At 40.7% G+C, this 24300-nt stretch overlaps 1 protein-coding gene across 2 annotated transcripts in view; it reads left to right on the top strand.

The window, feature by feature from the left end:
• The window catches only part of LOC124544677 (proton-coupled folate transporter-like), a 165486-nt gene that overhangs the window by 78141 nt on the left and 63045 nt on the right, over positions 1-24300 (top strand). For both annotated transcript variants that reach the window (XM_047123302.1, XM_047123301.1), the window contains one exon: positions 15454-15622. In XM_047123302.1, the coding sequence (XP_046979258.1) occupies positions 15454-15622 (169 nt within the window). The remainder of the gene's footprint in view (positions 1-15453; positions 15623-24300) is intronic.

Raw genomic sequence — 24300 nt, 5'->3', positions numbered from 1 at the left:
AAAATATCATTTAACATTGTTAACATATATTAACATAAGCCTATAGTATCCTAATGTATTATATTGCTCAATGTTTTCAATTTAACACAAACAGTAAGGTTACTGTTCTAAGTATTCATTTACAGAGTAAAAACAGTGACACAACAAATATGACTTCACGGCTTTGCTAAATTTTATGTTGTCTTCGATGGACTTAATACCAGTGGGAAGATTGTTGAACAGTTGCAGGTCCATGTGGAAAACTCCCTTTTTACACTGTTGAGTGTTTGTACGTATAACATGCAGGTTTGTGTTTTTCCTGGTGTTGTGTTCATGTATTTCATTATTTTTTACGACTCTGGGATCAGTTGGCACTATGTGTTTTCTGAAGAATTTTAGAGTCTCAAGAATGTAGAGGCAAGGCAGTGTAAGGATTTCCAACTTTCTGAAGATGGGTTTGCAGGAGTCTCTGGGTTTGCTCCCAGTAATAATCCTCATTGCTCTCTTCTGGATTCTGAATGTGCTCAGAGCAGTTGGAGCATTTCCCCAGAATATTACACCATATTTTAGGTGGGCTTGTATATAAGCGTAGTAGGCACTGGTTAATGTTTTCAGGCTAGCACATGTTTTCAGTACACTCAATGCATAACAGCCAGTACAGATCCTGGTATTTACCTTTCCTGTATGTGTATTCCATTTCAGGTTATCTTGAACCCACAGACCTAGGAATTTGAAAACAGTGTTGGTATCTATTGACTGGTTATTTATAGTGACAGATGGCTGAGAGGAATTTGCATTTTGTGTTGTGTGGAAGTTCATGGAAGCTGTCTTTCTGGTGTTGATAGTTAATCTGTTGATTTTTGCCCAGTTGCTGAGTTGATCCATAGCCAAGTTCACAGCTTTTTGCACAGCCTCTGTATTCTCCCCTTTGAGGAGTACAGTTGTGTCATCAGCAAATATTATTGTTTTGTGTGCATCAACATTCAGGCTCAAGTCATTAATATACAGGAGGAAAAGTAGGGGTCCCAATACAGAGCCCTGTGGAACACCCTGCTTTACAGTTTTATTACTAGATAGTATTTCGGTTATTGAGTTGCTTTGTCTATTAGTATATTTCATGCTGACTCTCTGCATCCGATTGGTTAGGAATGTAGCAAAAAATGGTTCAAATGGCTCTGAGCACTATGGGACTTAACATCTATGGTCATCAGTCCCCTAGAACTTAGAACTTCTTAAACCTAACTAACCTACGGACATCACACAACACCCAGCCATCACGAGGCAGAGAAAATCCCTGACCCCGCCGGGAATCGAACCCGGGAACCCAGGCGTGGGAAGCGAGAACACTACCGCACGACCACGAGATGCGGGCAAGGAATGTAGCAATCCAGTTGTTTTCAGTTCCTCTGATACCGTAGCGTTCTAATTTTTCCAGTAATATTTTGTGGTCAACAGTGTCAAAAGCCTTTGACAGATCCAGAAATATGGCTGTTATGGGTTGTTTTCTATCTAACAGTTCTAAAAGCATATTTATGCAATCATATACTGTAGTTTCAGTAGATTTGTTGCTTCTGAACCCATGTTGAGCTAAACTTAGTAAATCTTTTTTTTTCAATGAAGTCCATCATTTTTTTGGACATTATTTTTTCAAAAACTTTAGAAAAGCAGGATGAGATTGAGATAGGCCTGTAGTTATTCATATCTTTATTATCACCTTTTTTGAAGACATGAATTACTTTAGAAAGTTTCAGAGCTTCAGGGAAGATACCTGCCTGTAAAGAACAGTCACAGAGGTGAGTTAATGGTTCAGCAATTGTGTGTTCACAATTTTTGATTACAGCTGCTGGGATACCATCAATTCCAGCTGAATATGAATTTTTTAACTCTCTGAGGGCTTTTGCAACATCATTTTCAGTGACTTTGGTAATGAAAATTGACTCTGCACATGTGTGATATTTTTGGTTTGCTGGTTGGTAATTTGTGTTAGGATTATTTTGGACCAGTTTTTCAGCTATGCTTGTAAAGAAATTGTTGAATGAGTTCACCACAACTTCGGGATTAGATATTGATTCATTGTAGAGTTTGCTGCGGCTAACTCATGAAAACTTCTAAAGATGCCCATACATGATCAAACAAGTTGTCAAACTTTGATAAGTTTCTCAAAGATCTGGATGTTTATGGTGCTGTTTGACACGTTTATCAAATATGGACCATGTTTGAGAAACATTTTGAGTGACAGGAAATTTGACAAAATGGCGACATTGCTTGTATTGATGTTTCATCATATATGTTTAGTGAAAAGTTTTATTACAATTTATCTCACTGTATCATGAGTTTCTGTGCATCAACAGAAATTATGATGAACAATAAAAACAAAATAGCACTAGCAGTTACCAAAATGGTAGATTTGTCACATCTTTCCCAGCCATATATTATGCAGGAAAAGGTTAGGAAGAAAATCAGTATTGTATGCACAATGTACAAGTGATGCTTCAATAAAATTTTTACGAAATTGAAGCCCTCAGGTTCTTCCATGGATGGTTTAGGCCATATACACCCACACTGTCATATTTCAATAACCTGTCATTAGAGGACCGAGCAAAAAGAATACATTTTTGTATATTTGTAACTTCTTTCTCAACTTGAGAGCAAAGTAACTCTAAAGAAGTTATTAAAAGTTTTACTTTCCATTCAGGGAAAGCTGGCATAATTATTTCCTGTGACAGTGTTTCACAGCTCTATTTGTCTCTCATTTGAAGCCATTCACTGGATCAGTGTCTTGTTTGCTCCTTCTTTAAACACAGTGCCAGAGAGAATGCTTGAAATGCTTTATCTGCATTTGGTGCCATATTACTAGTGTCAAAATACAGTGTACATGAACAGTGTCCACTTCAGAAATGAGGTTAAATTGACAAACTTGTTGGATTGGGAACAAACTTGTTTGACAAGTACATGGATAGATAAATGTGAATTTGACAAATAAGTTTGATTATGTAAAGGGACTTAACATGCAACCAGCATCCACAATTCTTGAAATCATCATGTAGAGTGACACAACTGTGACATTTTCATAAACACTGAGAGCATGATTGTGAATAACTCTGAGTCACAACAGAAATGTGTATCCAAAATGCCATGCAGAATAATGCAGCTCCCACTTCTGGCATAGCTGAAAACTGAGTCCCTTGTCTGGTTCAAGCTGGTCCTTATTTACTCACAGGCTGAATTTCCTGCAACTACTTGTTGGTTTATAATAACTAATAAAAATATAATTCGTGTTATTACATGATTTGCCTAAATTATTAGCAATGATGAAAAGTTATTACTGACAGATAAAGTGGCATGTCATTCTAAGAACAATTTTAAATATGAAAACATTAGTAGGTTGAAAGTAACCTAACAAATTATATAAAATGTATATTCTGTAAATAATGTGTAGTGTGTATGATAGTAACCTAGCAGGTGCCACAATGTTGTAACATGTAGCTGACATCTTTCATTAATGAAAGAGATTGTTCATAAAATTGTAATAAAATTTATTTTCTCATTACCATATGATGTTGCTGACAAAGGTAGGAGCATCAGAAGATATGTCTCAGCAATCTTTTTTATCTGACACCCCTACCTGTATGTATTAGCCTAGGTTGATTTCCAAGATTTTTCTGCTACCTTATTCTTGACCCTAATAGAAACACTGTATATTTACATGGTACTAATAAATATTTGGTTTCAAAAAGTGTAGCGTACCATATTCTTTAAAATAATGTATCATTAATTCTTCTTTATATCTTAAATGATATCATAAGATAAGTAACACACATCAAATACTGGCATCACATGTACTCACATAACGAGTATGTTGGAAGGGCCAGTTGCACCAAAATCTGGTATTGACATGTGTCTGCCTCTCACCTGGCCCTTGCAGAACACCTCAGCTGTGCTTATGACAACTCCAAGTAACTGTACCGTGCACCCTACACTGTGATACATCGTGGTACTGCTGCCATGCTGGAGTGCTGTAATTGTTCAGATGGAAAGCACTGCAATAGATCTGTCAGACTATACCCACATGTATATAGTTAAATATGTTGGAAATATTTGCAATGCTCACCTCTGTTGGCCCAAATTTTAGTTAATTCCTGCATTTTAAAATGTAGTCACTTGCAGTAAGGCTGCCTCTTCATTAAATAATGTATTATTGGACAATTTTGACATTTATACTATTATCAGACAGGCTATTGCCACATGCTAGTACATGATATGCTCTGATCACCCAGAACATTATGACCACCTACCTAATGTCCACCTTCAGCACGGATAACAGCACCACTGCCTCATAACATGGAACCAATGAGACCTCGGTAGATTGCTGGAGATACGGCACTGCATATGCACACACAAGTCACCTAATTCCCGAAAATTCTGGGGAGGGGGTGGTGATGAGCTCTGACACCATGTTCGATCACATACCAGATTTGTTCGAGTGGGTTCAGATCTGGTGAGTTGGGGGCCCAGCATATCAATTGGAAGTTGTCACTGTGTTCCTCAAAACATTCCATCACACACCTGGGCTTGTAAGACAGCACATTATCTTGTTGAAAAAAGCCGCTGCCATCAGGAAACATGATCATCGTGAAGGGGTGTATGTGATCTACAACCAATATATGATATGCCTTGGCCATCATGGTACCTTGTATGAGCTCCACTGGACCCATGGGTGTGCATGTAAATGTTCCCCAGAGCATAATGGAGTGGCTGCCAGTTTGTCTCTGTCCCACAGTAGAGGTATCAGGAGCTATTCCCCTGGAAGACGTCGGATTTGCTCTCTCCCATCAGCATGATGAAGAAGGTATCAGGATTCATCAGACCTTGCAATGCTTTGCCACTGTGCCAGTATCCAGTGCAGATGGTCACGCACCCATTTCAGTTATAGTTGTCAGTGTCATGATATTAACATTGGCACATGCATGGTTCCTTGCACAAGCTCCTCTTGACCCATGGAGGGCCATGTGAATGTTGCCCGGAGCGTAATGGAGATGCTGCCAACTTGTCTCCATCCCATAGTGCATATGTTGGTAGCTGTCCCCCCTGGAAGATGCATGCCTGGTTCATTGGCTGTTGAGGCCCATCAATACAAGTGTTCAGTGCACTGTGTGTTCAGACACACTTGTACTCTGCCCAGCATTAAAGTCTGATGTTAGCTTTGCCACAGTTCACCACATGTCATGTTTTACCAGTCTGCCAGCCTAAGATCTCCAATATCTGTAATGAGGTGTGGCTGCCCAATCCCATGATATGTGGATGTGGTTTCACCTTGGCTTCGACTTGTGTTGAAGACACTCGCCATAGCACTCTTTGAACACCCAACAAGTCGAGCTTTTTCCAAAATGCTCATGCCAAGTTTCTGGGCCATCACAATCTGCTCTTGGTCAAACTCAGATAAATCACAGGCCTTCCACAGTCTACACACAGGCACACACTCACTGATAATATGTGCACCATGCATGTGTCTGACTAGTAGTCGTTCCTCACCAGGTAACACTGCTATCGTATCGATAGTGCGTCAGTGATCATAATGTTCTGGCTGATCAGTCAATATCCCCATTGTGAATTATGGAGAGTATTTGAAAACACACTATGTATTGTGATCACCAATTGACTAATCAACATCTCACCTCTTATTATGATCACCAACTGACTAATCAGTATAACATATAACTCAATAAAATCAAACAGTGCACACAGACTCGGAGTTCTGCCTCAAGTAATACTTTACTTCTTCTGTCCCTCAAGATGAATGTAATTTGCCATATTGCACACAGACAGTACTGACCAGTTATAATTAAACTGCAACTACTCACAGAGATCTATTGCGGGTTGTAATTATCGTACAGCAGTGAAACTTCATGGATATGCCTGTACATTTTTTTGGGACCAGTTTATGCTGGAAAACAAATTAGTTCCAGTTGTGACAGCTAGGTGCAAATCTGGCTCTGTTTACTGTTTGCCTGATGGACATTTGATCAGCCATAATGTGAGTGAACAGTATGGCTATGGAGAGAGAGATCATTCATTGTTAGCAAAACTGTGTTATGTGAACAGCAACAGTTACGATACTGCATTAAGAGATTACTGCTGACTTAATGGTCTGAGAAGATGCCCAGTGATATTAAATGGTTTATGGAAGATGATGATGATGAAATTTGAAAATGTGCTAGCTTAGTATGGCACCTGGAAGAGGAAGGCATCCTATACCAGTCGAAGTTATTAACAAAGTTGCTGTTGCTGTAAATGACCATGCATCCCATGACCCATGTAGTGGAGTTTCATGATGATGTGCATTATGGAAAGCTTTGCAGTCTATTTTATGCTGGTACTTGTACAAGTTCCAGACAGTGTAGCAACTAAAACCACATTATTCACAGCAATGTTTAGAAAGTGCTCTTCGGCTTCTGGGATGGATCAAAGATGACGTGTGGCTAGGCAATATTTTATGGAGAGACGAGGCACATTTTACTCTGAAGGATGTAATGAGTACACAGAACTGCTGCATCTGGGGTACTATTAAACCACATTTTGTGCACAAACAGCCATTGCACTCACCATTTGTGTCTGTGTGGTGTGGATTACATGCACCTTTATTCTCAGTCCATCCTTCTTTGAAGAGAATATACCCAGAAGGCCCGTCAGATGTTCTGTAATGTCTGCATGTTATTGAGACCTCCTTGTGCAACACATGATTCCTGCTTTGGAGGAGCACAGCTGTGTGGAAACTACTGCTTTCATGCAAGATGGAGCAACATCTCATGAGGGTCACCCAGTGAAAGATCTGCTTAATGCAACCTTCCACAAACATGTTACCTCCAGAGGTTTCCCAGATGCATGGCCTGCAAGATCACCTGATTTGAATCCGTGTGACTTTTGGCTATGGGAATATCTAAAAGAATGCATTTATCAGGGACACATTCACTCCCCTACCTGATCTGAAGACCAGTAAACAAGAACTAGTTACTCAGAGCAACTATTGATCATGTGATTTTATGGATGCAACATCTTGTTGGCATCTTCGGTGCTCATATCAAACAAATTGTGTAAGTGGTGGGTAATAATAAATCCAATATTATGACTTTCTCACTTGTTTAATCTTTGCTGCCTATGTTCTGTTCTTAATCCATTACACATGGAACATTTTTCTTCAGGCTTGCCTCAATTATCAGCCACAGTATCAGAACTGCCTTTCTGGCACCTTTACCTTTTCTGAAGCCAAACTGATGCTCATCTAACAGATTCTGTTTTTTTCCAATTCTGCTGTATATTATTCTTGTCAGCAACTTGGATGCATGAGCTGTTAAGCTGACTGTGCAGTAATTCTTGCACTTGTCAGATCTTTCTGTCTTTGGAATTATGTGCATCATGTTGTTCCAAAAGTCTGATGGTATATCACCTGTCTCACACATTCTACACATCAATGTGAATAGTCCTTTTGTAGCCACTTTCCCCAATGACTTCATAAAGTCTGCTGGAATGTTATCTACCCATTCTGCCTTATTTGATTTTAAGTCATCCAAATCTCTTTCAAGTTCTGGTTCTAATACTGTATGTGCTATCTCTTCCCTTTTTACTCCTGTTTCTTCTTCTATCAAATCATCAGGCAAGTCCCCCCTTCATAGAGGTCTTCAGTGCTCTTTTTCCACTTATCCACCCTCTCCTCTGCATATATCAGTGGAATTCCCATTGCACTTTTAATGTTACTGCCCTTGCTTTTAATTTCACCATATGTTGTTTTAACTTTTCTGTATGCTGAGTCAGTCCTTTCAACTATCATTTCTTTTTTGATTTCTTCACATTTTTATGCAGGCATTTTATCTTAGCTTCCATGCACATACTTTTATTTATTTCCTAAGTGACTTGTATTTCTGTATTCTTCAGTTTTCCTAAACTTTTTTGTACTTCTTTCTTTCATCGAGCAGCTGAAGTATTTCTTCTGTTACCAACTTTTGTGATTGTTCTTTTTGGAGATATTCAACTGGAACTGCCTGCTGAGCTACTCACTATCACAGTATCAACAGACTCAGAGAACTTCCAGCATATCTCTTCATTCCTTAAACTTATGTATCCCAGTCCTTTGCACATTGATTCTTGCTGACTTGTCTCTTTAAACTTCAGTCCACTCTTCATCATTACTAAATTGTGATCTGAGTTTATATTTGCTCATGAGTATGCCTTACAACCCAATATCTGATTTCGGAATCTCTGCCTAACCCTAGTGTAATATAACTCAAATCTCCTCGTATCTCCTGGCTTTTTGAAGTGTACCACCTCCTCTTGTTATTCTTAACCAGAGTATTTGCCATTACTAGCTTAAATTTATTGCAGAAATTAGTCTTTCTCTCATTTCTACTGCCTTCCCCATGTTCTATAATAATCCTTTCTTCTATTCTTTCCCCTACAACTGCAATCCAGTCCCCCAGGACTATTAGATTTTGATCTCCCTTTACATATTGAATTATCCATTCAGAATCCTCATACACTTTCCTTATCTCTTCATCCTCTCCCTCTGATGTCAGCATGTATGCCTGAACTATTGTTGTTGGTTTTGATTTGTTGTCGATTCTGATAACACCAACTGTATTACTGAAATGTTCACAGTAACTCACTATATACTGTACCTTCCTATTCGTAACATATCCTAGTCCCATTACAACATTTTCTGCTGCTGTTACCCTATACTTATTTGATCAATCATCCTGGTCTTCATTCTATTTCACTTCACTGACCCCCACTATATCTAGAGTGACCCTTAGCATTTCCCTCTTCAGATTTTCTAGCTTCCCTACCATGCTTAAAGCATTCCATGCTCTGATTCATAGAATGATACCCTTTCATTGGTTATTCAGTCTTTTTCTGATGGTCATTTCCCCCTTGACAGCCTCTCCAGCAGATCTGAATGGGGGACAAGTCTGGAATCTTTTGCCAGTGGAGAGATCATCAAGATACTTTTTCAATTAGAGGCCACATGTCCTGTGGATGCACATTATGTGGCTCTAATGCAATGGTTTTCATAGCCTTCTGCATCCTCATGCCATTGATCATTTCAGATTCTTCCACCTTTTAGGGGCAGTTTTCCACCCCAAGGGTAAGGGACTGCCCTGAACCTCTGTCCACTCCTCTGCCCTCTTTGACAGAGCCATTGGCAGAACAACAGTGACTTCTTATGCAGGAAATCTTTGGCTGCCACTGCTGATGATTTTTATTCAAAATTTAAGCAGTGGTGAGCTTCAAACCCAGGACACAGGACTGTTTGATAACTAGTCAAGGATGCTAGCCATAGGCAACAGTTTCAAACATAATTACTTTGAAATTGTATACAAGCCATTCTGCCCGTCTGTTTGAGGCTGAATGGAAAGAGTATGGGGTAAGATGTTTAATTCCATTGTGGGTGCAAATGAGCCAACGTGAATTGGGAACCATTGTAGGTCACCTGCAGGAGAGCGCCCCTCCTATTGCAAATATCCACTAGAAGGCTCCCACCATGTTGTCTGGTGGAGACAGCTGAAATATGGGAAGTGAAAGGAGTTCACAACAGTTAAACACTAGGATCCCATTAAACATCCCATGAAATCAGCATGAATTTGGTAAGGCCAGTTGATATGTCTGGCAGACAGTATACTGTTGCACTACCCATACAACATTGTTGCCCATATAAGGCCGGTAGATACAGTGGCTTTCCAGTTGCCTCATTGTTGCAATCCCTCACTGGGGTCAATGCATGAACTGCAGCACATAACATCGCTGAGTACATGGTGTCACCGTACAGCACTATCACTAGCAGCACCACACATTGCAAAACCTGGTGCTCTTGGAGGGGAGAGGGGGGGGGGTGATGAATGCCTGGAGGTTATCTGAGAACTTGTTAGGCCATGTTACTGGACATATTTCAAGACCCAAGACCCGTTGGAGCAGCGGGTTGCACCTCCAGGCTGTCACAGGAATTGGGAGGGTACTTATCTAACTGAAATTAAGCTGTCTCCTTGGGGTCAAATTTTGGATCATGGCCTGCTTGAAGCTAAGAAAGAACATGCCATTAGAATGATGATAGTGAATGAAACATTGAAAATTTGTGAAATAGAGAGCCAATTGATAAAGGCAATGTTCCACAAGCTCTGGCAATTTTGCCTTAGGGCCAGATAATGACAACAGAAGTTTATGGTTGGATATGAATTCTTTCAACTGTGGCCACTTGTTTAGGTTGTAAACTGAGTGACACCAAAAAAATGTAGAGGCTATTCAGAATGTTCTTGTGCCTAAATCCACTAAGAATCTACAAGAAGTATTTATAGAAAAAGTGAAATATTATTAAAAAATGACAAATTTGAGGATACCAAAAATGATAGCCAACACTTCGTTTATGATCTGATTAATAATGTCATGAGCTAGAGTAAGTGTACTGTCCATTAACATGGGAGAGAGCCAAAACCATGTGGGTATTCATCTGTGCCTACATCAATGGCAGGGAGGGCTGTCAAGCCATAAGGCAAGGTGCTGATTGGAGGGCCAATTTTAACTTCTGCAAATCACAGTGACACTCTTTGGACCATTGAAACTGGACTCCATTTTTACTGAGACAGTTTGTTAGTTGGGCTGCAAAGTCCAGCTGGTGAATAAATCATGTAGTATTTCACTATTGGGCTTTTTGGATCATTGAAAAGAGACTCCATTTTTTATTGAGACAATTTTTCAATTGGGCTGTGAAGTCCGGCTGGTGAATAAATCACACATTGTATTCCACTTATTCTATAAATGCTTAAGATCCTTAACAGATTTAGGCACAAGCACACTGGAATAGCCTCTACATGTTCATTTGTGTTCCATAGGCCCTCTTCACTTGGGCTACAATCTACATAAGTGGCCACAGTTGAAAGAAGGCACATTTGAAAAAGTTGCACGTAAAGCTTCTCTGTGCAAGGGCCACAGGAACAAGATGTGGATTGCGCAAATGTTCTTCTGTTGTGTGACCAGTGATCAAGACATTGTTGAGACAATTTATACATCTCTGCAATAATTTGTTCAAAAAAAAAAAAAAAAAAAGAAAGGGAATGTAGTGAGAACCTAATCACCCAAAAAGGCAAGCTGTTATACAGGGATATTCAAAAATAAGGAACAGATTTCAAACATTTATATCTTCCAAATTATAAAAGGTAGCACCATAATTCCAATATTCCTGGATAGACAACAGTTTAAAATTTGAGCAGTCTGGGAAGATGTTCCAATCACAGCCACATTGATACTGTTGTGTTCTTCTTCATGGAGGAAACTGTGACAGGACTAACCTATCTAGTCATGCTTCAAACTGGTTATTTCCTCAACTTGAGGATGATTCAGATGACTTCATCTTCATTCCAGATTGTGCCCCACGTCATTTCTCTAAGCATTCTGGTGTTACCTGGATGACACCATTCCAGGACGTTGGATTGGAAGAGGAGGATGAGAAGAAGAACTTCATCACCAGTGGCCTCCCAGGTTTCCAGACCTCACACATTGTGACTTTCATCTTTGGGATTACATAAAAGATTGCATTTTTAACCCCTCTATGCTTGACAGTCTGGAAAGTCTGTGATATCACATTGTTGAAACAATGAACTCAATAATGAGAGACCAGCTGCTTCATTTGTGGGAGGAAATGAGCCACCATTTTGATGTTTGTTGTGTAACACATGGTACTCACACTGAATGCATACAAATTTGAACTTTTCTCTTTTCAAGAATGATGGAATTGTGTTTCTATCTTTTTTAGTTTGGAAGCAATAAATGTTTGAAATCTATTCCTTCTTTTTGAACAGCCCTGTATTGATACAGGCTGAATGATATGTTCAAGATTGAAATCTTCCATAAGCCCTCATCAACAGGCAGCTGGCACTAAACCTTTACTAGATCAGATTCTGAAAAGACAAAAATATTCTTCATGAAATCTTAGAAGAAAGCTCATTTGGATGAGGCAAAGGATAAGATCAGTGTCTGCATGAGTATTAATAGTTTCCTTAAAGTGTCCACAGTAACATAGAGAGCCCTCAAGGTCTCCTAGCCACCATTAACAGTGAATGCCAATGACTATAGAAAATGGGGAGAGAACTTCTTGTCATTCTAGTCTATCTAGTTCAGTCTCAACTTACCTTTAATGGCCAACAGAATCAGGTAAGCTTTAAAAAGTCTCATATTTGCCTTAAGACAATGTGGACCTGAAATTCAATTGCTTTCACCATAAATGTTTCAAATAGTGGTGCAAATTTTGTACAAAGTATATCAATGACAACACAGGGTATCAATGACCAGCTGAGTGCACTTCATGGTGTAATGCAAATCCAGTGGCGAAATATGCATCAAAGTCAAATGTTCTTGATTGAAAGATCTGCCAGAAACGCCTTATTGTAATGGGCATCAGTTGCACATAACCTAAGTAATATGGCTGTATGTCCACAGCTTTGATTGCACTTCACTGAGCGAGGGAACATCATTACTAAAGTACATATACAGGTTTATGATTGAAGCTGATGCACCAGTATTCAACAAAAAAGTCACTGGAATGTCTAGCTCTGCTGCATGTAACAAAATTTTATGCAATACTAGCACCTGATCACTGTCTGAAATGTTATTAATTTGAACTGTCTGGGATTGATGCTGCCATGCTGTGGCATACTTCTGCAATGTCACATCTGTGCAAACACTTATGACACTCATCCTCATAATTTGTACATTTGTGTCTGTGATGCAAGGAAAAACAATCTGGGCAACTTGGAAATAAAGTGTATCACTCCAGTTGATGCCTGGTAGTAGCCCAGGATTCCAGAGAACGTGACCAGGTAACTGCTGCTGTATGGAATTTATTTACCATTAGAGACTCTTTAACAGCAACTCACTGTGCTGTACCATTACGGCTCTGGACGACATGTAAAATATCAAAGTCTGCTGAGAAAGTTTGATAAGCTGTTTGCGGTACTACAAATTAACTTGCAATTTACTGCCCTTCTGGCAGAGAGGGGTCAGACAGTCTGAAGGTTTGTATGCAGACGTCCTTATCAGGGGATAAATGAATGACTACATCACATAGGCTATCCATGTGTAATTTACTCCACTCACATGGGGTTTTACATTTTCATCTCAGCCTCTGATACTCCACAATCCAAGGCAATAACAATTCAAGCCTTGCCACTACCACATGCATTCTGTTGACAATATAATCTGGTGATAAAGAGAATATTTGATAAAGAGTATAATTCAGACAACAGTAATACAGATGGGCCAGACAGTGGAGTTAATTATGAACCAAGTAATATAACTGTGGATTTGCAGATAGCAAAAAAGGCATTTTTGGTGATCAGGACACAGCCGGTCATGCAATGCAAGGTATCTTTTATATTTTTCTCAAGTCTTCTTGAGCCTTGTTAAATGACTGATGTTCTGGGATGGCTGAAAGTGCCTGTGACTGAATCCGCATTGAACTATTGTGTAGTTAAATGTGTGAGTTCCTGATGCTTGTCTAGCTGCTACTGCCACAGCTCAATTTAGCATCCAAAGCAGGACTTGGTAAATCAAAACCACAACCATCTCATTGCCAGAGTGAAACCCTTTCTAAAGTCCAACAGCATTTACTGAAGATAAATAAACTTCTGTAACAAAACATTTAAATTGTCTGTTAATCTGTGAAACCAAACAGTAATATCTCTTGGTGGAACTTTATATGGGCCAAAACAGAAATTAACATGAGATAGTTCCTGATAAAGTCCAAGCACTTCTAGTACATTATGTACATGCTTAGTTAGCCCAGTATTAAACAAAGTTCCATTATTCCTGAGAGTAGTGGAAGCTACTCATTCGTAATTTGTGTCACAATGCAAACAGTAAACAGTCAAGGCAGTTGGAGTCTACTGGTACAGATGAGTAAGTTAACAGAGACAGAGGATATGATTATCACTGGATAGCCTTATATTCACCTGTTAAAGAAATTCACTTGAGTAGCTAGCTACATCAACAATTCTTCCACGGCATGTGTGCTCACTGGACATGAGTGATGTTAAACATACCAATACATTTGCGCATCCTGCGGAATTAAAGACCGTTCTGATGAATATGATGTTCAGTCATATGAGACTCAAAAAAGGCATCCAGCTCACAGCGTTCCAGCCTTTAGAACATGTTCTAATACCATCTTGTACTTTAACATTACCAGGAAACTCTTTAAGATTGTTTGTTGGAAATGATCAGACCCTTTCACTACAGGGATATTGATCTTGAATGACCATGCTTTTCCTTGTACTGCTAATAATACAGCAACTTCCATTTGTATGATCCAATTATACAACATATCTCATGTGAACAACTTCCTAACAATCCAAATAATTATTTATTTATCATGTAGCTATTACAGCTATACTTTTTCAGAAAGAGAGAAAGCAGAACACAGGTAAAAATATTAAATAGGAAATTTAAATCTAAATTTAACATAAAAACAACACAATTTTCATTCATCATCAGGAAGTCTGCATGAGCAGCAAGATATGCTCTTACTGGACACTGTTGGATTTGTTTCAGGATCTGTTTCTCCACACCACAGTCATACTTTTATGAGGTCATTTGCCCCCCCTCCCCCCCATCCCTCTCATTCTCCCCTCCCTCTTTGTGCAACATTTTTGCTCATCTCTCTCACATGGTTCCTATACTGTTTAGCTGAGATCACATCCTTTGTGGTAAATCAAAGCATGGAGTAGTAAAGTGCTATTTGTCATTAGCTGGAAGTAAGGAGGAGAGCAAGCTCCTCCTGAAAAAGTTTAGGGATGAAATTCTGTCACAGTGGACGTTCAGCTACTATGAGAAATGGTTGTCTTGACTAGAGTCAGTTAACTTGTAGCTCTTAGATGTATTGGTGAACTGTGAGGACTTATGCCACAGGTGCCTCCAAAGAGAAGTTCATAAATCAGTTAAATTCTGAAATGATTGCCAATAAGTGCCAGTGAGATAACGCCACTAATATTGGAATGTATCTCACAGAATGGTGGTTGAGCCTACATTTTAACATTGAGTTTAACAACAACAATCTCGTATCCATCATGAGTAAAATCAAAATCCATCTAATATTTTGAATGCATGTTATTGCAAGACAGTGAAACTGTACAAGAGGAGATCTCTGTGTGTTTCAAGGGCATATGAAATGAAGAGACAAATGATTTAATGTACAAGGAGGCCATGAAGAGACAGAAAGTGATTTTTCAAATGTATACTTTTATTTGTTTAATATGTGTATCCATTAGCAACTTATTTATTGAACATGTGACATGACTATTTTAACTCTCATTTTCCTTGGCTCTTAATTGTGACACTAAATTCATCTAGTGTTGTCTTCTTGTTTCCTGTTGTTCTGCTTGTGAGACATTAAGATATGGAAAATTTGAAAAAAATAATACCTTCTCTGTGATTTTACAGGCCAGGAATACACAAAGCTGTCCACATTTCTGCTGTTTTGGGGAACTCTTTCAGTGTGGAATGGTGAAAGACATGATGTATACTTGCTTCAGATGGAGGCCAAACAATGGACGTATTATAATTTTTTTGATAATTGCTGCACTTGTTGTAACTGATGTTTCTATAGAAGGTGTGTTACTTTTTATGTCTATAAAAGCATCATGCCTATTTAATCATATTTGCAATGGGCAGTTAAGTACATTACGGAAATTAATACCTTACTGGGAAGTACATTGTACCCATTCATTACTTGTGGTTTTAGAAGATCTTGTTATAGTATTATTAGCCATTATAGTTTTTCTTTCAATACAGTTTTACTTAATGTTGTAGTTTTACTAAACAGACATACTTTTGAGTTTAGCATATCACAAATTGTTCTCAAGGTTTAATGATGGAGGACCATGTTTGAGAATTGTATGTTCCAAACAAAACAACCAATATTCAAAGTACAGGGAGATTATAATTAAAGTTAAACTTAATTATAATTATAATTAAAGTTAAACTTTCAAAACACTGTTGGTCACAATGGTGTCAAATTGCAATGGAGAAGGGGGAAAACATATGACAGAAGAAAAAAAATAGTGTGAAAATTGATCAATAGATGGTGTTGTATGTGTCAGAATGCGTAAATGAAAACACCTGTCATGTGTACGACCCATTGAAGTTGGTATGAATATGCCAGACACATGTCCTTTCCTCCTTTCACCTCTGCAACGTTTGCCATGACTGTCTTAATCCAGGATTGTGCTCTGCTTGTAAAGCTGTATTACAAGAATGATGACTGTGCACATGTCACTCTGCAGACTTTCTGGACGCTGGAGGGTTTGAAAAAAGGCGTTGGTCCGATGACTGCCGTGGATCTGAAGAAAATCATTTGGAGATTCAAAAAGATGGATTCTTTTGGTGTGCAACCTGGTAGAGGGAGGAAACGAATTGATTCAACGTCAGTGGAAGCAGTGGTCACAGCTATGCAGGAGGAGATGAGTGGTGGTGTGCAAACGTATAGTGCATGGAGAATTCCCGGAACATTGGACATACCTGTGAGCACCATGCACAAAATCCTACAAAACATTCTTCTTTCTTTCCATTCAAAATTATCCATGTGCACGAGTTGCTTCCTGTTGACCTGCCAGCAGGAGAGACCTTTCCTTCAGAATTTCTTGCTTGCATGAAAGTGGACAACGATTGCCTGTGGAAGATTTTATGGACAGATGCAGCCCACTTCCACGTGACTGGATATACACAGAATTGCCAAATATGGGCAACATAAAATCAACCAGTACCACTTCATCCTGAAAAGGTCACTGTGTGCTGCGGGTTTATGGCATCATTTATCATAGAGCCATATTTTTTCGAAGAAACATGTGCTCCCAGTCCTGTTACCTTTACCGTCACTAGTAAGTGCTAAGAATGAATTTTGCGCAACCACGTTATTTCAGCTCTCCAATAGCGTAGATATGTGGATGGGATCATTTTTATGCAAGATGGTGCACCTCCACACATTGCAAACCCAGTTGAGCAGCTACTGAAGTGGCATTTCCCTACAGCCTGGCCATCCCGATCACCTGATCTTAATCCATGTGACTTCTGGCTGTGGGGCTATCTGAAAGATATTGCGTTCAGTGTTCTGATTGCAAAATTATCTGTAATCATTGGTGGAGACTTTAATCATCCAACAATTAACTGGAAAAATTATAGCTTTTTAATGTGCAAGATACCCTAAGAATCATGCCTTCTCTGAAAACTATCTAGAACAGCTAGTTTGGAACCCCTCTGACAATGGAAATGTATTGGACATAATGGAAACGAATAGACTTGACTTCTCTGAAGATGTCAGAGTCGAAACTCATGTCAGTGATCATGAATGTTTGTGGCAACAATGATTACCAAAGTCCAAAGGACAGTCATAACAAGTAGGAAGATATATACGTTCGGTAAACTGGATAAAAATGCAGTAGTGACACATCTCAATGAGGAACTTTAAATTTTCAGCAGAAGGCAGGAGCATGTAGAGGTACTATGGCTCAAGTTCAGAAGAATAGTTGACAATGCACTGGATACATATGTACCCAGTGGAACAGTTCATAATTTTTCATATTTAATAAAATTGCAGCCAAATAGCCATTTATGGTTACTTTGCTTAACATTTTGCATTTATATTTACATTTTACATTTTTGCATATTCATTTATCGATTTCACTCTTTTACTGCACAGTTCTATGTGATTACACAGTTCACATACACATGTTGTGGTTGGGTTGTGATAAGTTTTGTTTTTGCAAATTAGATGATGAAAGCCGTGAATAGAAAATCTAGGTACAACATGTTGCAGTTTGAAGTTTGGTGCTGTCCATGAGTGGTTTGTCATTGCTTCAGTGCCATAGAACTCCAGCCATTTTTTTCTCGTTTGTCCTCCATGATCTTCAGTTGATTTCTGGAAGCTCTGGTGTGTGGCAACATATATCAAAATTTGATGTCTTCAATTAGGAATGTCTCTCTTGCTAGCAGGTACACTAGTCTAGATCTTGTTGTCTTTGAGAGACCTAGTGCTCTTTTTAGATAAGTCAATTTAACCTTTTCTAGTGTTTCTAGATTTTTTTCTGTCATGTGGTCCCATATAACCTCCATCCTATAGGCCAGGATTGGCAAGATTTTTGTGTTGAATAATTTCATGGTCATTTCTAGACTGAGTAGGCGGATGTTTTTGATGTCCTGTATTGCTATTATTGCTTGGGCTGCACATTCTGTTGTATGTTTTGTGAAGCATTTGGCTGTTGGTTGCAATGTCACCCCTAGGTATTTAAATTCTGATGAGATTTTTATTTTTTGTCCTCTGATGTTGATTTCCTCATTCTTGGGTGTTTTACCTCGTTTTCTGAAAATCATCATTTCTGTCTTTGTTATGTTTATGTGTAGTTTGTGTTCACTGTGCCATTTGTCTATTTTCTCAATGATTTTCTGCAGCTTCCATATATCTGTTGAACCTACGGCTATGTCGTCAGCATATGCATATGCGTGTACACCTTATTCATTTCCTCCAATTCCCAGTACTTCTTCAGTGGCAAGAATGTACAGCAAAGGGGCACTGGGTCACCCTGTAAGACTCTGTTTGATTGCAGAATGAGGTCTGAAAAAGAGAGGTTGTCTGATATTGTAATTAAGTTGTATTTGAGTATTGACTTAATTATTCTTGCCCATACGCTATCTTCTCCTGTTGTGTTTTCCAGTTTTCGGACTATGAGATCTCTTTCCAGTAGGTCAAAGGCTTTGGTAAAGTCTATGAACACTGTGTAGAACATTTGTTTCTTTTGTAGCACTTCATCAATGTTGTTTAGAAGAAGCCTGACTGCCGTAAGTGTTGATCTTTCAGATCTGAAGCCCATTTGTTGTTCTGGGAGATGACTGTCCACACAGCTTTGATTTTTTGTGTAATTATCTTTGAAAACATCTTGAATTGAGTATTTTCCAGAGCTATGCCTCTGTACTTGTTTGGGTCCATTGGGTCTCCTCTATGTTTGTAGAGAACTTTTATTGTCGAGTGTCTCCATTAGGTCAGAATTCTTCTAAGTTCCCAGCATTTGTTGAATAGTTTGATCCATATGTGTTGGAGGGCCTCTTTTGCATCTTCATTATATATATTATTGGGTCCTGCCGCTTTCTTGTTCTTCAGTGCTTTTATTACTTCTTTTACATCTTCCTCATTTAGAGGTTCCCATACATTGTCTTTTTCCTTAGTTTTATGTTGTTTCTCTTTCTTTGGGGGTGTTTTGATTCCTCATTTTTTCAGTATCTTATTGAAGTGGTCTTCCCATTCCTTCATGTCTATATTTGGTGTATAAGCCAGTTGTCTTGGTCTTGCTGCTGTGTATGGGTCTTTCTCTGCTTCATCCACTTCTCTTTTTGCCTCTCTTTCTATGTATTCTTTTTTCTTCTCTTCTATTAGTTTTTTGTAGATTCTCCTCTCTTCTGCATACAGTTTGTATGTTTCCTCATTTTGCTGGTTTCTTTATCTGTGGAGCATTCTTAGAACAGTGCTCCTTTTACTGTAGCATTCAGCATCGAACCATCTTTTTGCCATCCTTATTTTTGGGTTTGTTTGTATCACAGAATTTTTTAGGAGATCTTCTATTTTTTCTGTTGCTTTTTCAAGGTCTCCTTCCTCTATTAAAGTTTATATTTGTGTTATTTGTTCTTGCTGGTTTGTTAATTTTTCTTTATCTACACTCCTGGAAATTGAAATAAGAACACCGTGAATTCATTGTCCCAGGAAGGGGAAACTTTATTGACACATTCCTGGGGTCAGATACATCACATGATCACACTGACAGAACCACAGGCACATAGACACAGGCAACAGAGCATGCACAATGTCGGCACTAGTACAGTGTATATCCACCTTTCGCAGCAATGCAGGCTGCTATTCTCCCATGGAGACGATCGTAGAGATGCTGGATGTAGTCCTGTGGAACGGCTTGCCATGCCATTTCCACCTGGCGCCTCAGTTGGACCAGCGTTCGTGCTGGACGTGCAGACCGCGTGAGATGACGCTTCATCCAGTCCCATACATGCTCAATGGGGGACAGATCCGGAGATCTTGCTGGCCAGGGTAGTTGACTTACACCTTCTAGAGCACGTTGGGTGGCACGGGATACATGCGGACGTGCATTGTCCTGTTGGAACAGCAAGTTCCCTTGCCGGTCTAGGAATGGTAGAACGATGGGTTCGATGAGGGTTTGGATGTACCGTGCAGTATTCAGTGTCCCCTCGACGATCACCAGTGGTGTACGGCCAGTGTAGGAGATCGCTCCCCACACCATGATGCCGGGTGTTGGCCCTGTGTGCCTTGGTCGTATGCAGTCCTGATTGTGGCGCTCACCTGCACGGCACCAAACACGCATACGACCATCATTGGCACCAAGGCAGAAGCGACTCTCATCACTGAAGACGACACGTCTCCATTCGTCCCTCCATTCACGCCTGTCGCGACACCACTGGAGGCGGGCTGCACGATGTTGGGGCGTGAGCGGAAGACGGCCTAATGGTGTGCGGGACCGTAGCCCAGCTTCATGGAGACGGTTGCGAATGTTCCTCGCCGATACCCCAGGAGCAACAGTGTCCCTAATTTGCTGGGAAGTGGCGGTGCGGTCCCCTACGGCACTGTGTAGGATCCTACGGTCTTGGCGTGCATCCGTGCGTCGCTGCGGTCCGGTCCCAGGTCGACGGGCACGTGCACCTTCCGCCGACCACTGGCGACAACATCGATGTACTGTGGAGACCTCACGCCCCACGTGTTGAGCAATTCGGCGGTATGTCCACCCCGCCTCCCGCATGCCCACTATACGCCCTCGCTCAAAGTCCGTCAACTGCACATACGGTTCACGTTCACGCTGTCGCGGCATGCTACCAGTGTTAAAGACTGCGATGGAGCTCCGTATGCCACGGCAAACTGGCTGACACTGACGGCGGCGGTGCACAAATGCTGCACAGCTAGCGCCATTCGACGGCCAACACCGCGGTTCCTGGTGTGTCCGCTGTGCCGTGCGTGTGATCATTGCTTGTACAGCCCTCTCGCAGTGTCCGGAGCAAGTATGGTGGGTCTGACACACCGGTGTCAATGTGTTCTTTTTTCCATTTCCAGGAGTGTATTTTTCTTTGTGTACTTTGGTGGGTCTTTCTTGCTGGCGGTGACATGACATTATTTATTTTTACCTTCATTGGAATGTGCTTTCTTATAGGAGTGATGGAGTCATGCCATATTGGTTGAATACTTCCTTTTATTTCTCCTCTTGTTAATGTGATATCATTGGTGCTTTTCCCATTGTGGCATATATATGTAGGTATCTGTCTATCATTCAGTAGGGTGAAACCATCTTCTTCTAGGGTTTCAATGACTAGTCTTGTTGTATAGTTCTCTGTGTCTGTTCTGCAGTTGAGATCACCTGCAATAATGGTGGTTTGCTGTCACATTGTTTCATGAGTGTGACTATTTTGTCAATTATTTCTACAGCATTTGTGTGCAGTTTAAAATAGGCTGCAATTATATTTATACTTCTACTAGCATACTATTTTCTTGTTTTATGATTTTTTTGGTGGGCATGGGTCATCCTCTTTCTCCCTTCTTTGTCATTAAGTGATAATTGTAGAAATCTTTATATTGCCAGTTGTCTATCAGGAAGGTTTCTGCTAGAATTGCAAGATCTGAGTTTTGCAGAATGTCTGTTGGTGTTAGGTTAAGAGCACTTTTTATTCCTTCTGTATTCCACAAGACTGCTTTTACTTCTTGCTCCTCTGGTTTTCTTCCTAGTTTTAGTTGAGCTCTGCTCCCTCTTCCATTGATTGTCTTGGGAAACGAAATCGATGTACTTTTATGTTTTGAGGCCAGAATTTTGGTTCTTATGTGATTTGTAGATTTTCAAATGAGATGCCTACTTTGAAAGCTTTTTTGTCACCCAGTGTGTGCAGTTCTTCACACTCTAGTTGTCCCAGTATTCCTTTCTTGTTAAGGTATTTCACTACTGTAGCAGTTGTGGTGGTTCTCTTTAAGTTACCGATATATAGCCCGCTGTTGTTTCTGCTTCTTGCATTTCTTTGTCTTTTTTTTGTACCCATTATGGTTTTATTTTTACTCTTTTTTCTTCTGTACCAGCTCCTCCTTACCACACTACTCCAATGGGACCCTCCATTGTGTATAGTCACTGTGAAGAAACTTCTAAACAAACAGAGACTATTGCATAATAGGTGCAAAAAAATAGGATTACAGATATAGGGTGCCAAATGAAACATGTTTGGCTGTCAAGAGAGCAATGCTTGAAGCTTTCAATGAATACCATATAAGAAAAGAGTCAAATGGTCTTTCACAAAGACAAAGACATTTTGGTCGTACATAGAAGCTGTTAGAGGCACCACTGAGGTTACAGTCAATTCACACATGAATGAGACAAGAACTGAAACTGAGAGCAGCAAAGCAAAACCTGAAATATTTAATTCCATTTTTAGATGTTCTTTTACAAAAGAAAACCCAGGAAATTGCCCCAATTTAATCCTCATACCACTGAAAAGATGAGTGAAAGAAGTGTTAGTGTCAGTGGCGTTAAGAAACAGCTGAAATCATTAAAATTGAACAAAGTTCCTTGGCCTGATGGAATGCTTGTCAGAATCTATACTGAATTTGTGGCTGATATAGTCCATCTTCTAACTATAAACTATCATAGATCCCTTAAACAAAAAACTGTTCCCTGCAGTTGAAAGAAAGAACAGGTACCTGTTCATAAGAAGGGTAGTACACTCATGGAAATGGAAAAAAGAACACATTGACACCGGTCTGTCAGACCCACCATACTTGCTCCGGACACTGCGAGAGGGCTGTACAAGCAATGATCACACGCACGGCACAGCGGACACACCAGGAACCGTGGTGTTGGCCGTCGAATGGCGCTAGCTGCGCAGCATTTGTGCACCGCCGCCGTCAGTGTCAGCCAGTTTGCTGTGGCATACGGAGCTCCATCGCAGTCTTTAACACTGGTAGCATGCCGCGACAGCGTGAACGTGAACCCTATGTGCAGTTGACGGACTTTGAGCGAGGGCGTATAGTGGGCATGCGGGAGGCCGGGTGGACGTACCGCCGAATTGCTCAACACGTGGGGCGTGAGGTCTCCACAGTACATCGATGTTGTCGCCAGTGGTCGGCGGAAGGTGCACGTGCCCGTCGACCTGGGACCGGACTGCAGCGACGCACGGACGCACGCCAAGACCGTAGGATCCTACGCAGTGCCGTAGGGGACCCCACCGCCACTTCCCAGCAAATTAGGGACACGGTTGCTCCTGGGGTATCGGCGAGGACCATTCGCAACCGTCTCCATGAAGCTGGGCTACGGTCCCGCACACCGTTAGGCCGTCTTCCGCTCACGCCCCAACATCGTGCAGCCCGCCTCCAGTGGTGTCGCGCCAGGCGTGAATGGAGGGACGAATGGAGACGTGTCGTCTTCAGCGATGAGAGTCGCTTCTGCCTTGGTGCCAATGATGGTCGTATGCGTGTTTGGCGCCGTGCAGGTGAGCGCCACAATCAGGACTGCATACGACCGAGGCACACAGGGCCAACACCCGGCATCATGGTGTGGGCAGCGATCTCCTACACTGGCCGTACACCATTGGTGATCGTCGAGGGGACACTGAATACTGCACGGTACATCCAAACCGTCATCGAACCCATCGTTCTACCATTCCTAGACCGGCAAGGGAACTTGCTGTTCCAACAGGACAATGCACGTCCGCATGTATCCCGTGCCACCCAACGTGCTCTAGAAGGTGTAAGTCAACTACCCTGGCCAGCAAGATCTCCGGATCTGTCCCCCATTGAGCATGTTTGGGACTGGATGAAGCGTCGTCTCACGCGGTCTGCACGTCCAGCACGAACGCTGGTCCAACTGAGGCGCCAGGTGGAAATGGCATGGCAAGCCGTTCCACAGGACTACATCCAGCATCTCTACGATCGTCTCCATGGGAGAATAGCAGCCTGCACTGCTGCGAAATGTGGATATACACTGTACTAGTGCCGACATTGTGCATGCTCTGTTGCCTGTGTCTATGTGCCTATGGTTCTGTCAGTGTGATCATGTGATGTATCTGATCCCAGGAATGTGTCAATAAAGTTTCCCCTTCCTGGGACAATGAATTTATGGTGTTCTTATTTCAATTTCCAGGAGTGTAGAAGTGATCCACAAAATTACCATCCAGTATCCCTGACATTGATTTGTTGTAGAATTTCATAATAATGAGGTATCTCATCTGAATGAGCTCCATGTATACTAG

The sequence above is a fragment of the Schistocerca americana genome, chromosome 8 (genome assembly GCF_021461395.2).
Source record: "Schistocerca americana isolate TAMUIC-IGC-003095 chromosome 8, iqSchAmer2.1, whole genome shotgun sequence".
Classification (NCBI taxonomy): Eukaryota; Metazoa; Arthropoda; class Insecta; order Orthoptera; family Acrididae; genus Schistocerca; species Schistocerca americana.
This window is presented reverse-complemented; position numbering and strand designations above follow the sequence as displayed.